This window comes from Giardia intestinalis, chromosome 5 (genome assembly GCF_000002435.2).
Source record: "Giardia intestinalis strain WB C6 chromosome 5, whole genome shotgun sequence".
Lineage (NCBI taxonomy): Eukaryota > Fornicata > Diplomonadida > Hexamitidae > Giardia > Giardia duodenalis.
In genome coordinates this window covers 1,487,966-1,502,583 of record NC_051860.1, presented here as the reverse complement: position 1 = coordinate 1,502,583, position 14,618 = coordinate 1,487,966, and the positions used below count along the sequence as shown (strand labels likewise).

The following is a 14,618-nucleotide window of genomic DNA, read 5'->3' as shown; positions in this document are numbered from 1 at the left end:
TAACCTCATCATAGTTTTTAATTTGAAGGTTTTTGAAAGAGCCAGTTTTATCACAATTCATCACTGTGGTCATGTTTAGAAACCGTCGCAGATAGAAAGTCAGTTACACCCATCTTGAGCTCCTCCTCGACCTTTTTTACTGCTTCAAATACTCCTGCGCCGGGAAAGGTGTGGCCTAGAGGGTGGACATTTAAAAGGAGCTTCATAGAGCAGTTTTTATGCTTGTTTGCAAGCCCTACCAAGACGGGCCTAAGATCAGCTGCTTTCGCGCCCCAGAGCAAAACAATCAATCCGCTGCTTGTCCTTGCTCGCACAACCTCCTCCAGAATGGTCTCTATAACAGGCTTCCAAAATGTCAGGTGCACTTGCAAGGTCTTTGGGTCCTTTCCTCCGAACGTTAGGCTTCGGTTAAGCCACAGAACACCGCATCGCGTAGCAAGGGAGGTAAACCATTCTGTCTGCGTTTCTCCGATGTTGTCCTTCAAGACAGCACGCAATTTATCAACGCTGTCCTGGGGGCCCATTAGTTTGCGAGAAACCAAGATGGCCTGCAGCACGTGCCTGACACTTGGAGCTAGCCGAGGACTCTGAAAGCTTTCGACTGCACCGTCTAAGAATGAGATGCCGACGGCAGATTCTGCACGAGGATAGGGGTCCTGGCCCACTATGATAATACGCACATTTCGCGGACTCCCAACCAAATTCAGAGCTCGAAAGACCATATTCTCATCTACAGGAAACAGGCCATTTTTCTTGGATGGGATATAGTCAGCAAAGTTTGGTTGGGCTTCAAAGCAGCGCTTTACGACCTCCCAGTCACATCGCATGAGAAAATTTAGATTTTAGTCATTTTGCCTTTACAGATGTCAGAAACCACGGTCAAGAATACATCTGTGCTGATTATTAGTGAAAAGTGCAACATGCAAAGGAGCTCTATCTCGAGGAAATTTAGATCCCTAGGAGACATGTCACAGAGCCCAGAGAAGATTGATGCCCGCAGATCTCGTTGCTCATAAAGCTTTATGTATATCCTTAGGAGCACGTAGAATGCTTCTCTGCTCTCTGCCAGCTGCCTTCTGCGGCAATTCCTTGTGTCTAAAATGCTATTTGGGCGTCTAATCTGCTGATGCAACCGTTGCATGCACAGCAGAGTGCAAACTATATACGACCGAATGTTCTCGGATAGTCTTCCCAGTCGTGCCACGTTGTCCGCAGGCCTGGGACCAAGAAGCACCGCCGACCTGGGAAACACCTCTGCAATCTTTCTAACAAAGACTTTGGGCGGTAGCTGCTCCATGGCGTTTATCGCTATCCCAGCGTCTAGTAAGAAGAGTGTGTCCTTTGTCGGATATGATATCAGCGCCATTATTTACTGCTTCCTGTAAACGAGGGTCAACAGCTTCCAGAAGATTAGCAACATTCATAACTTTTCCTGTAATACCGTTATTACTAAGACCGCTTCTTTCCATCAAAAGACAAACGCTGAAGCAAAAATTAAATGTCGCCCGATGAGCGTAGCCGAGGCAAATCTGATGCAAAGAGGGACAGTGAAGAGAACTCGTCTACATCAACATCCTTCACATTAATGTCTCAGATAGTAGGGGCCTCGCTTTTGTCTATTGCATACATCTTCTCAAGGATTGGTTTCACCTTAACGTTCTTCATTATACCTATTTCGCTGGGGATCTCTTTGTATCTCATTCTTGGATATATAGAGGCTTGCTACCTTACGCGGTCTTACTCCTATCGGGCACTAACCCAAAAGGTTATTGGGCCAAAGTTCGCATACACTCTAGATGCAATGCTTATAGTTCTCTACTTTGGCTTTCTTACGAGCTACATCATCATTGCTAGCCAATCAGTTATTGGGATTCTGCAGTCGTTCCTTCCTTCGTTCGACTCACACAAGTGGATACCATACGTGATAAAAGCCGGCGTCTCCTTCCTCATCATCCTTCCTCTTTCTCTCCTCAAGTCCACGAAGGTGCTTTCTGCCATAGCGTCTGTCTCCATCTTCTTTGCGATGGGCATGGCCGTCACCATCCCTGTATACTACTTCATCTCCCTCGGACGCAACGGGCAGGTCTGCCCTCGCTTTCCTTCGGCAAAGCCGACCGACGGCAGCACGGCAGGGGGCTTCTTCCGCCCTGCGGTCCCCTGGTGGCCGTCCCCGAGCAAGGGGTTGGGGCTCGGGTCCCTGCCCATGGGGTTCCTGTTCTTCTTCAGCTACATACCCATGCTTCAAGGAAACTACACAGCACAGCTTGTAACCCCACCAATGCTAAGCATGTTAAAAGGCCCTCTTTACCTTCGCATGCGTGTGCTAAAGTTGTCTATAATTATTGCCATGTCTTTGTGCACAGTTCTATATTGTCTGGTGGGATTTTTTGGTGCGCTAATCTTTGGGAAGACTATAGATTCAAACGTTTTGAAGTCATTTGACATTTGCAGTGATTATTGGATTGTGGTGATCAAGATTCTTTACGCATTAGTTGTTTGTGTGGCCTATCCCCTAGTTTTGTATCCTCTAAAGCTCTCGATATTTTCCTACATTAAGATTGATAAGGACATCGAGCCCAAGCGTTGGTACGGCATCTTTGCAGGCTTAACTCTTGCGTTTGTCATCTTCGGGTTCGGTGTAGCGTTAGTTTACGAAAATATTGCCGCCATATTTGGACTTTTAGGGTCTATCTGTGGCGGCATCTTATATTTCGGGGTCCCCATTTGGGTATATTACAAGCTCCCCATTCTTCGCGTAGAGTCAAAAAACGATGTCGGTCAGGAGTTTCGCGAAGCTGCTGATGAAAATGGCGTTATTGAGACAGAGGCTGTTGGGACTTCTTTGATGGCCCTTATGCTGCCAGGAGACGTCAAGGATGCCATAACCAGGGCAAGATCTATCAGTACAGCCGCACCAGTGGATGTGAATGCGGTGGAGGTCACCGTCAATCGCTCCCGCGGGGTTTCTGTTATGCGCACGGGATCTCTCATTGGTTTCATGCGTGGGAGGACGCTCTCCAGCGCCGCCACAAACTTCGAGGCGGCACGAGGTTCGACTCTGCCTCCTCTTACAACAGTTGACACGGGGGCTCCATTGACGGGTGGTCGCGACAGGACCTCGTCTTTCATCGTCAACATCTCGGCTCCCAAAGCCAGCTCCCGCCGAGCGAGTATGGTCACAAAAAGCAGGAACAACAGTTCACTGGTCAATTCACGCTTCCGAGGCTCGACCAGTCAGACACCGCATGACATCGATAGCATAGACGGCAAGTACGATGACACACCAAATCTCCCCCAGAACGATGAACTTCGCGATGGAGCAGGCGAGAGCACGAGAGAACGCTCCTACAAGATTCAGAACAAAGCTGGGGCAGAGTACACCGAATCGACAGAAGAAGAAAGTGACAGCGCGCGTGGACTACCGGATATTATGCCTGCCGTTGCAGAGGCGCAGCAGGTAGAGATAGGGAACATCTGTGGCGCGATAAACAGAGAAGCTGAGCTGGCAAAGATGACCAAAAGGCGCAAGGCAATCGCTATAACGGCTATTGTGATATCTGCAATTGTTTGCTTTGAGAGTATGTGCATTAACATTATAGACTTTATGGGGAAACTGGACTAGATGGACACTAGATGCGCGTCCTACACTTTGAGACGCAGCAGACAGATGAAGAATCCATGGGTGTTGTGTATATGCGGATAGAAGCGACGTGCCTTCTGAATGGATGGGTGATAGCTCACACCATTGAATCTCGTAATTCCGGGTTTTCCGAAGTTAAATGGCAGATCCACAACCTCGACATTCCGCGTGCGCAAAATACAGTCTATTACGGCCTCGTTTTCAGACAGTGTTACGCTGCAAGTAGAATAGCATACCAATCGTGGGCTTGAGGGATGCTTCGCTAAAAGATCAAATGCACATTTAAGAAGCTCCTTCTGGAGGTGAGAAAGCTTGTGTATATCTTCGAATGTCCTGTTGGCCTTGATGCTTGCATCCTTAGAAACGACGCCCAGCCCCGTACAAGGAGCGTCAAGTAACACCCTGTCAAAGTTCCCAGTGCACTGTGCCAGCTCTCTAGCGTCACTGCAAGAAATCACGGCGCACGTCACACCCATTCGAGCCAGATTGGCCTGAAGAGCAGGTATTCTGTCCCTGTTCATGTCATTAGCGAGGATCATTCCAGAGTCCTGCATCAGGGCTCCTAGATGCGTTGTCTTTCCTCCTGGAGCCGCAGACATGTCAAGAATACGCTCGCCTGGCTTGGGACTCAACGCCATGGGCGGCAAGAACGAGGCAGCGTCTTGTATCATGTAGTATCCACGCAGATACTCCGGGGTTGCTCCTATGGGCACCTGGGAGGAGAAGATCTGCAGGCCATCCTTACACCAGTCACCAAGAGGATCCAGGTTGACGCCGCGTGCAATAAGCATCTGCGCGAGTTGGCGCCGCTTGACCTTCAGGGAATTGACACGAATGGTGAGTGGGCGTGGCTTCTCGCAAGCTGTTATAAACGCATGGAAGTCTATGGGGCCAAAAAGACCTAGCAAAATGTCAATGACGCCGTCTGAGTAACCATACGCTACCGATATATCCTTCTTAAGTAGCTCTAGATAGAACATGCGGCTCAGATCAGGATGGCGCCGTGACTTGAAGTCTGCCAGGACCCCAACGACACGCAAGATCCTTCCACGAATTCCTTCTATGTTGGTGACCTCATCTACACGCGGATCGTAGATTTCCGTATGCCTAAGCTCCTTCATGTTCTCTTCCTGCGCCTCTTGCATAGCCCGGATTGCAGGTCGTGTAGCTTTGAGGCCTATGTCAATCTTCTCGTCTGTGAAAGTAGACTCCTCACTTCCAAACTCTTCTGCCACTTCCTTTTGTTGTGGGCTAGAATCAGAGTGGTCATTCTCTTCGTCGCTGTCGTCAAAAAGCCTTTTGCGGCCAGGCTCACTTGCCCCCTTGCTGAACCCGACGAAGCCACTTGCCATTGGGCCTGGAGCTCCTTCGGAAGAGAAATCACTATTGGATGAGGAGCTAGAGACAGAAGAACTATCATCCTCCTTACGTGGCACTTCCACAGCCTTTCTTTGTGCAGCCCTTTGACCTCGTGCAGCGCTACTCTTTCCCTTCGCTCCGTGCTTCGTCATTTATTAATTGCAATTGTTTATTATTGATTGCCAAACATACTGAAATTGTAAATAACTAGTTGAAATTTCAGCAAATCCTGCAACTATGAGGATTGTTCCCCTCCTCATCCGTCGGGTTGGTCCTTGTACCGAGGCCTTAGCCGCCGACTTATCTTCTCCGGTGTTCAAGGATCTTGTCTATCTTGATTTCACAGCTGATTGTGCATCTAAGCAGACGATGCTTCTTTCTTCTTTACAGGACGTGGTTAGTGCCAAACGCACTGCTGCGCTATCCTTGGGTGTTGAGCACACCACCTTTGTATTGATAGATGGAATAGAACAGAGCGATTTACGCGCTTTGGACTTGTGCGTCGGCGGGCAGGTGACTCTGACTTCAGGATCTAGCACGTCAGATGCTTCATATAGTTGCACCTTCCCAGAACTAGATATCAATCTGCGACACTTTTATTGCCCCAGTCAGGAGGTCGCTGCAAAACCCATAGAGAAGAGCAAGGGAAAATCCGACAGCAAAAACGAAGCCCCAAAGGTTGAGACGAAGGACTTCCACGAATATCTTATAAACGAAACCGCTATAGAGTTCCCGCTTCTCCTTTCTGTGGCTCAGGAGCTGCTTCGTGAGTGGATGCATAGACGCCTTTACATGGCCCATCTGCGCGCATCTAGAGTACATAATGTCAGCGGACATTCCGTTTGGCTCGATGTTATGCCACCAATGATTGTTACGCTCGGTTGCCCGTCATTACACCTTTTGTATGATACGGCTGTGCTTGGGCCTAGGATGATGCGTCTCTATAGAACACGGATGAGCTACTTCTCCCCAGCAGATCAAAATCACTTATCTGTGTTGCTAGGTGCCATGGTTGATGCTGTGGTGCTGTGCTCTCCAGATCCCAAGAAGGCAGACACACAACTTGCCCAGCCTGCGTCTGTAGCAGACAACATACCTCTCTCTGAAGGAGATATCTCTCTCAATGTCTTGCAAACACGTGGACCACGTGAATCGAACTTGGCAGGAAATAGAGAAGAATCAGCCGAACATGAGGATTGTCAGTCTACTCCTGTCGAGCTCAGCTGGAATCACGCAGGCGAGGAATCGTCCGCGTTAACTGATGAGTCTGTTACTCTATCAGATCGCACAATTACTGGACCTCTTTTATTTCCTCTGCGGAGTGTCATCCATTCTGAAAGTACTTGCTTTGCTCCATTTGAAGACAGCAATTTGTTCAGGCAAAGATTTGAAGGCCTTCCTAGTTCATTCACTGGTATCACCGGTCTATTACGTCTTTACAGCAGCTCCAAGGGTAACAGGGAAGCAGGACACAATGATGGGCACGCCTTGAATTGTGACACAAATGAGCCACTCCAGAACACGTACGAAGCACTCTCACCGCAGATGAACAAAGCGACAGCATATACCTCTCTCTATGACACTTACACTATAACCTTGAATCGTTGTGTCTCTGAAGAGGTCAAGACCTATAAAAAGAGGGCCTTGGACGCCCAAATAGCGACATTAGACATTCAAAAACTCATAGAAGAATACTTCCCAGAACGGAATTATGCTATTCTTGAAAACTTTCGCAGTCTATCGCCGCGAACTGTGATGTTACGGAGATCAGACTTTCAGGAGCTCATTAGGCTATTCCTCAAAGAAAGCCCTCAACCGCTTTCAATTCAAGAGGCGGAGACCTTGGTCAGGAAGACCCTTGTCCTACATCTGAATGAGCTATTAGTAGCCAATGGTTCTCCTGGTCCTTTACCACCTAATAATATCCTAGATATTACCGCTGCATTACCGGAGACAGTGGTACATAAGAACCTTCAGCACAGTGCAGTTATCAAGCTAGGCACGAAAACGTCTGAGGCGCAAAATCGATTGGCGTACTACACAGCCCTGGTACCGAAGCCTATTATTCCAGTAATGAACTATGCCTATTTTGAGCCACTAACAAACTCTCTTTGTCTCTCCCAGAAGCTCATTGAACCAAATGAAGATGGAGTTGTTTTGAGAACTCTCGAGAACACAAACGAGCTGGTCCTGAAACAGTCTCTTTTGCGTAATATACAACAGTATCTCTTGAGACATCTGCAAGAGCTCTGCAGATTGCTGGATATTCCATACGACCCTATCTCTGTCCTATCAACGGTCGTTCCCAGCTACGTGGAGTGGCGAAATGCACTGGAACAGTTTTCGCCAGTGTCGGCACCGAGCGAATTGGCAGATCCCGCACTTGTGTACTCTATTTGCTACTGCTATGCCGATAGTCCCGCATCCTTTAACGAGTTTCTACATGGAAAAGATGGACACAATGAGCAATCAGCATCAACGGGGCAACCATCTTATCGTATCTCTCCCCATAGGGTCCGAAAGCCAAACCCAATCTCACAGTTTATAGACTTTATAATAGAAACTGTTACCGAAGCATGTGTGGCTACATATCGACAAGTAGCTGAATTTGCAAACTCGAAGGTCAATTGTCAAACGGCCGGGTCTTCTTCTGATGACAATCTTGCGAGATCCAGTCTTTATTTGGACAATGGTGAGCCGTATCTAGTATCGAGTCAACAACACGCTCTGGACTCTTCGTTAGACTCTAGACCACAAGGAAGTCGCACAAAACAGAGAGATTCAAGTAGCTCAAGAATCTCACCAGCAGTTAACCCAAGCTTAGAGGCACAGTGTTCAGAAACCGATGACAAAAGCAACCACACTGTGGAATTAGAGGGACTCGAACCCATCATGGAGGAGAACAGGGGAGCAAGTGCTTCTGTTTCCTCTTGCACAAACGATATGTCACTGGCCTCTCTATTAGTAGCGGATTCTCAATGGATTTACTTTTCTTCTGATAGCATACCCTGCTTAATGGCACAATTGGGGCCCGTTGCGCCTTTGAAGCCAGAGAGCTACAAAGATTTCTTCACGAGGTACCACTGTGATGCTATACGCAATGATCAAAAGGACGTTCCACAGAAAGGGAAGCCGGCAAGTAGTGCTGCAAAAGACAAGGGCTCTGCTATCCAGGTTGACCCAGCAATAACACCCGAGGATCTCGCTGAGCTTAACCTGGAGTTAGCACTTTCCCTTATTTTGTTTGAACTATATGGTGATGAACCGTCGGCTTTTATACTTAATAGTCTTCTGGGGTTCCTGAATTCAGACTATGAGGATCTCATTGACGAGGAAAGTTACTCAAAGCAAAAGCATCCTGTGACCCAACTCCGCCTTAGTGGATTGAAGAAGCATGTGAAGATAAGTGTCTCTGCAGTGTATTACGCACAAACTGCAGGAAAGGGGTCGCACTGTACGTATTTGAATTATACTTCGCAAAACAAGAATGCTTCTCTTATTAGTCGCCTTCGAGAGGCTATTTCGGCAAGTTGCGTAGAGGGGTTAAGGAAAGATTCCGTAGGAAGCGTTGGCAAAGGCAAAGATTCAAAGCAAAGAGAGCAGATGCCCACAACTGTTGTTGTAGAGGCTTCAGCGTTTTCTAAAAGTCAATATGGGCGCATAAATAGCACGCCACAGCGCCTCTCTAAAACGGTATTTGCAGATTTTATCAAAGCTAAAGCACAGACATCGTTCTCGATCCATCCTAATTATAGTTTAAGGAATTACTCCACATTCTACCTCACTCCAAACGACAAATCCTCCATTTCATCCTCACCCTTACAGAGACGAATTGACTTTTATCGAATGTGGGCTAGCCTTTTTGTTCAACCAGAATCTGACCTTGGTACTGGAGACTACGCTGATCACTTTGTAATGCTTTCTGAAACAGAGGAAAACATATCCAGGATTGAAGTAGTGTCCCAGAAGGATAGCGGTGATGGGCTTGGTCCCTTAACGACTGCTATTCCAATGACCGCTAAACTTAATATTCTCTTTGGAGATAAAAGTGTGGGCATAATAAAGCAGTATACGCTAACATACATACTATCAGATTGTAGCGTTTTTGTGGATACATCGGCTCTCCAGGAGCCAGTGCCCATTCCAGCACACCTGACGCCGGAAGAGACGGAGAGACCTGCAAACGAATCATCAGGCAACCCGTCCAGAACTCAGAGTAGAAGTGGTGCTCGTGGAAGCGTTAAGACAGTCGACGCCAATCCTGTAGCATCCTCACTGGTAGAAAGTAGTTCTTCTCAAAACCCTGCACCACAAGAGCCTGAGCGCGCTCTCATGTGTAGAATTGCCTTGGAAGAAGACCTCCTTTATACAAAGCGACCAGATCTAGCTCGATTTGCGCTGATTGCCGAATTCTGTGGTGCGCTCACCCCTAGCAGGTCAACAGCGTGTTGCAACACCGACCATATTGAGTTTGCAATGTATTCTGATGGGTCGTGTAATGTCCAGTGCAATGGCATTGTGCTGGTTGATCTGACTTTTGCAGAAAATAACGAGTCGAAAATCCAAGTAACTGCACACGAAAAGCTCTCGAGTCCAAATGATTCTATAGATACTTTGCCAAACTTTATCTCCAACATAATATATGAAATAATTGGGTTTCTAACAGAGTATGGTGCCGCTAAGTCACAGTCTAGGCATAGCACCACGTCGGAAAAATATTCTACCAGGCAAGACTGTAACGTCAAGCACAGTTCTGCGCCGTTTCTTTTTGGCGACGAAGTTGAACGAAGCGAAATATCTATGGAGTACGCTAGACTTGTTCCGAACATTGCAAGCGTAGTGTTGGCCAGGGTCCCCGACGATCTTTTTTCTGACAGTGCATACTCCAATGAAACGCATGTTTTGTTGATCGAATTACCTATTTTTAATACATTTATTGTGCGTTTTTTGGTATCAAAAAGCACGCTCTTTTTACTGAGTAATGGAGATGCAGTGTTTATAGAGGGATCGTACTTGCATCTCTTTCGCTCTGACACTGCCTTTTTATCTATTCTTCAGGTCAGATCATCTCCATCAACCTGTCTAGTTCCCACCCAAGGAGGCTCGAGTGCAATTCCAGTGTATAGCTCCCCGCTCGTTTTATATGCCAGCCAGGGATTTCCTTTCTGGAACGTCTTCTTTGAGCAACGGAAGAAGTGGTTGGTCACCCGCAAGATTCCTGAGCGTATCAATTTCAATCCAAAAAGCAGACCGCATTTGGGCCAACATAACATTGAACGTGAGAGCATGGCTCTAAAAGATACGCTTACGTTGGCAAGGCAAATGTGTAACTTAGCACAGAAGGAGTATTCCGAATTTCCTGCAGTATATCCTTGTTACTTAGATATTTTTGGCACAGAGTCTGTTTGGAGAATGCATCACGAAGCGTTTGTTACCGGAACAGACTCTGTTGTTGTGCCTTTGCGTGGTGTAACTCGCTTTCTCTTGGGGTCTCCAGAAGTACATGCGCCTGATTGTCGAGGTCATAGTATTTCCCCGTATCCACCTAGTCTTTCCTTACTGGATTGGACTGGCAATACAATCTTTTGCAGATTGGGCTGTACCTTTGAACCAAAGATCACCAAGTTCGTGACTCTGACGGAGTCAGTACAACAACCCGAAAGGTCGTTATCTAAAGAAAAGGGCGCATCCAGGAAAGAGACATCGTCTACTGGAACCCAATCGTCTAAGAAGACCTCTAAGGAACCTCCTCGTGTAGCCACCGACACCAATACATCTGCAGAGCAGCAAAGTCAGGACGTTGCTTCTGATGCATTAGCAAAGCCGCCTTGTACAATCGTGGAGAAAAAACTGGACTGCTTCAACTCTGTGAGACCCTTCCTACCCCCAGTCATCCCACCAAAAGTTCAGGCTGATGTTGTCGTTGAATTAGAACGCGTACTCCAGGAACGTGAGGATAAGGCGATGCAAAGAATATTGAAAAGAGAGCAAGCGCTTAATGACGTTCTCGAAAAGCAATCTGTAGAATCTGCACCTAGGAAAGATGCAAAAGAGAAGTCGCCAAAGAAATCTAATAAAGATACTAATAAACCAGAGACTACTCTGAAAGAAGAGCCCTTAGAAAATGATGCGCCTTTAGAGGTTCACCGCGAGATTGTCGACATCCTCAGTGAGGTCAACCCAATTAAAACATACTCCGCTCTCCAATTGTTCTTCAAACATTTCTCAGATATTTCTCGGCAAAAGATGGAGCAAGAGGCTGCTATGGCTGTTGCTCAATCCTCAGCTAAGGGGAAGGATCTTAAAAACCAGGTGGAGCCTGCTTTTGTCAGTATCCCGAAGGTATCCTCCGTATACCTTTCCCGACAAGAACATCCGCAGACAGCAGAAGGGCTGCTGGATGATTGCATGCAGGATCCAAATGGCATTCCCTTGCCCTGCTGCCCCATCATTAGTCCAAGGTATTTTATTTACCCTATCAGTCCAGATTTGCGCAACGCGCTTAGCTACAGTGTAGAGGACGAGTGTATGGGATATCTGCGCAACTGTGAGCCCTGGGTTTGTCTACACGATGCAGACATATCATACTTACGGTACATCGGAATGCTGCATCAGCTTATCGACTCCAGTAATTACACGGCCATAAGCTCACGCTCGTCCCAAGCATACTTTAAAATTTCAACCACCAGCAAACTTTCTTGTCTGCCTCGTTACCTATTCTCCCTTCCCCTTTCATCCATAGTTTGCCAGATACTAAACACCATGCGGTCTGCACTTGCGTTTACTAATTTACCGATGACCTCAGCGCTTGAGGACAGTCCATGTGACGCGAGCACGCTCTCTACCACATCTAGAGGAAAGGCTGGAGCGAAAGGCGTGATAACGAGGGGCGGGACACACGCAACAGTTGCACAAGGCATAGTGCTGCCTCCGAAACTTAAAGGAAAGTCTGCCTGGGAAACTGGTGCTTCCGATCCTAGCCCTCTACACGTCCCATTTGGAGAGAGATTTCTATCATTGTTCGATCCTAACAGTCCATATCTGCTACACCCTGGCGATAAGTACGCAGCGAATGTGGTGGAGTTCATAGAGCTCCATTCATTCCTTACGAAGGGGGACCTTTTGTGTTATCAGCACTTAGAACAAACAAAACTCAATTGGAAGCTTAGTGCCGCACAAAGAGACATAGTTATTCAGAGTTACCAAAAGATGGAGACGACCGGAATAGCACTTGGTAAAGCTCTGACATCTGTGATTGCAATTCTGAAGAAGGAGAAGAGACAGCGTGAGAGGGAAGCTATGCGTGAGCTGGAACAACAAGAGGAGCTGGCGCGTCAGATGGCCCTGTTTGCAGAACAACATGTGCGCTCTAACGAAGAAGAGAAGAATGAAGTGAGTTATGATTACAGTGTTGATAAACCCACCAAAAGCGCAAGGCCGAGAAAGCACATGAACACTAAAAAGCCTGTGGATATGGCGCTCCCGAAAATTGCGAACATCAGCCCTCCGCCGCTAGACTGGAAGCGGCAGTTTAACGATGAAGACCTTGACGTCGAGTATGCTGCTCTGAGTGTTGATGAGCTGCGTCGTAAGAGCTATGTCGAAAAATATCCCCTTTTGAAATACGTGCCCGCTGATATCGACCCCCGAGAAAAGGCCATGTCATCCAAGATGTTAGCACACCAGACGATTATACAATCAACAAGCGGAAGCAGTGTACTAGGATCTAGCAAAAACAATCCTACAATCCTTCGAGCAATCCCAACCAAAATCAACATACGCCAAAAAACCTTTAATGTTCTGTTAAAAAATCTATCTGAAGATATTCTTTCAGTCTCATTGACATATGACTGCAACATTCTCAATCTCTCTGAACCAACTGGACCACTCACACTCTCCCCACAAACAAGCATTGATCTTCATTTTGAGGTGAAGCTCCATAGGCCAACAGAAATAGTAGTCAAAGGGGAAACGCTAGCAGGCAATTCAGACAGTATCGTAGTATCATGTGTCGGAAAAATCATGCCTACAAGCACCTCTTCACACTCTGGTCTTAGATGAGGTCGCTATTACTTCTTGTTGATAGGTCTGGCGCCGGTATAAACGGCTGAGTCATTGTTATTTGTGTACCCATGTTGCTCAGATGCTGCGCAAACCCTTGGTAGCTTATCGCATTCAGGTGAGCGCCCTCATTAGCCTTTGCACCCGTGTCACCATCTACTACTTGACCCTTTTGTCTAACCTTTTCACCTTCTGCTTTCATGCTGTTGGAAAGTGATGAAATGTAGGCAGTTATTTCTATGCGAGCAGAATCGATTTTTCCCCTGAGCGATTCATCCAAGCGACCTTCTACCGCTTCCAGCTCCGCCATTAGAGTCTGTATTTGGCCCTCCACTCCCTTAATCTGGGCACTTATATCCCTAAGCTGCTGTGTAAACCGCTCCAGCCCTGTAGCAATTGAGTTGGTTGCTCCAATAAGCTCTGAAAACTGCTCTTGACGGAAGGAATTCTCCCCAAGAATTACCTGTATGAGCTGATCCTTTACAGCGTTGCAGGACGTCTCTATTGTGTTCTGAACCCGTGTCAGCTGAGCGTGAGTTTCATCCCGCAGTAAAGAAAAAAGAACATGAGCTGTGTACGGCATGTCTGCACTTGAGGCGGTCATGTGAGTCGGAAGGCAAGCTGCCTTAGCCTGCGAAACCGGTGCTAGCGTTTGTTCAAAAGAGGAGCCAAAGAACGACATGCTTTATTGCCGCAATACTGTACAGCTTACGGAGGGAGCTCATCGAACTCTACTGTACATAAGTTTAATGCAGAAATAAAATACTAACAAAATGGCTTTTTATGCCGAGGAGCCTGGCGCCAATGCGTTTAATGGAACTGCAGGGCCGACAGCGCCGTCTGGTGCTTCTCACGAGAATGGCCCGCCGACAGAAGAGGAGTTACGAACAGTTGCGCCTCCAGAATGGATGCTTTCTACCCTCGATGAATCCGTAGGAACTACGTTCAAGCGGGAGTTCACTACCATGGGGAAGAAGACTCTTCAAATTCTTTGGATTTTCAAGTCTAGCACCGCGGATCATGCCGTTTATGAAACATATGACTTCATCGGACCCACGTTCTGGTTGACACTATACTCATTGTTCTTGGTCATCATAGCTACAAAGAACGGTGACAACACAGGGTCCTATTTCGGCATAGCTTTTGCCATATACTTCTGCGTCGGCTACTTAGTGGCCTTCAACACAAACATAGTCGGAGGGCGGGTGCATATCCCCGGCACCTTTTGCTTCCTCGGCTACTGTTTGATGCCCCTTGCGGCATACACATTTGTGGCAATGATGATGGCGCTTTTGGCAGGCAATCTGGCTAACTGGATTAGGTCGCTCATCGTTGGGCTCACTGCCATTCTTGCAACGACTTGGTCTTCCCTGGCCGCCTATGCTTTCTTTAAGAACTTAGCCCTCCAAGGAAAGGCCTTTATGACCATTTATCCAGTCATTCTGTTTTTCGTAGTTTTCGGCGTTTTAGGTTTGATTGGTGCTAAGCAATACATCCAACCACAACCATGACAATGATCTCAGCTAGAACAGCAACCTCAACCCTTGTTAGGAAGGAG

General features: G+C 47.2%; 7 protein-coding genes across 7 annotated transcripts; 3 read left to right on the top strand and 4 right to left on the bottom strand.

Annotated features, from left to right (window-relative positions):
* Positions 1 to 50: 50 nt before the first annotated feature.
* On the bottom strand, positions 51 to 827 carry GL50803_008770 (Uracil-DNA glycosylase; the record flags this gene model as incomplete). Its single annotated transcript, XM_001709317.1, has 1 exon — positions 51 to 827. The coding sequence occupies one exon, from the start codon at positions 825 to 827 to the stop codon at positions 51 to 53; it is 777 nt and encodes a 258-aa protein (XP_001709369.1).
* An 8-nt stretch (positions 828 to 835) lies between these two features.
* Positions 836 to 1,366, bottom strand: GL50803_008771 (uncharacterized protein; the record flags this gene model as incomplete). Its single annotated transcript, XM_001709318.1, has 1 exon — positions 836 to 1,366. The coding sequence occupies one exon, from the start codon at positions 1,364 to 1,366 to the stop codon at positions 836 to 838; it is 531 nt and encodes a 176-aa protein (XP_001709370.1).
* A 132-nt stretch (positions 1,367 to 1,498) lies between these two features.
* Positions 1,499 to 3,622, top strand: GL50803_0091712 (Amino acid transporter family; the record flags this gene model as incomplete). Its single annotated transcript, XM_001709319.1, has 1 exon — positions 1,499 to 3,622. One exon carries the CDS (start codon positions 1,499 to 1,501, stop codon positions 3,620 to 3,622), a length of 2,124 nt encoding a protein of 707 aa, XP_001709371.1.
* A 20-nt stretch (positions 3,623 to 3,642) lies between these two features.
* On the bottom strand, positions 3,643 to 5,151 carry GL50803_0016948 (Nucleolar protein NOP2; the record flags this gene model as incomplete). Its single annotated transcript, XM_001709321.1, has 1 exon — positions 3,643 to 5,151. One exon carries the CDS (start codon positions 5,149 to 5,151, stop codon positions 3,643 to 3,645), a length of 1,509 nt encoding a protein of 502 aa, XP_001709373.1.
* Positions 5,152 to 5,236: 85 nt separating this feature from the next.
* Positions 5,237 to 13,060, top strand: GL50803_00103818 (uncharacterized protein; the record flags this gene model as incomplete). Its single annotated transcript, XM_001709322.1, has 1 exon — positions 5,237 to 13,060. One exon carries the CDS (start codon positions 5,237 to 5,239, stop codon positions 13,058 to 13,060), a length of 7,824 nt encoding a protein of 2,607 aa, XP_001709374.1.
* On the bottom strand, positions 13,053 to 13,742 carry GL50803_0016949 (uncharacterized protein; the record flags this gene model as incomplete). Its single annotated transcript, XM_001709324.1, has 1 exon — positions 13,053 to 13,742. The coding sequence occupies one exon, from the start codon at positions 13,740 to 13,742 to the stop codon at positions 13,053 to 13,055; it is 690 nt and encodes a 229-aa protein (XP_001709376.1).
* A 91-nt stretch (positions 13,743 to 13,833) lies between these two features.
* Positions 13,834 to 14,571, top strand: GL50803_008781 (Yip1 family member 6; the record flags this gene model as incomplete). The annotated part of the gene is made up of 1 exon (XM_001709325.1): positions 13,834 to 14,571. One exon carries the CDS (start codon positions 13,834 to 13,836, stop codon positions 14,569 to 14,571), a length of 738 nt encoding a protein of 245 aa, XP_001709377.1.
* Positions 14,572 to 14,618: the final 47 nt, after the last annotated feature.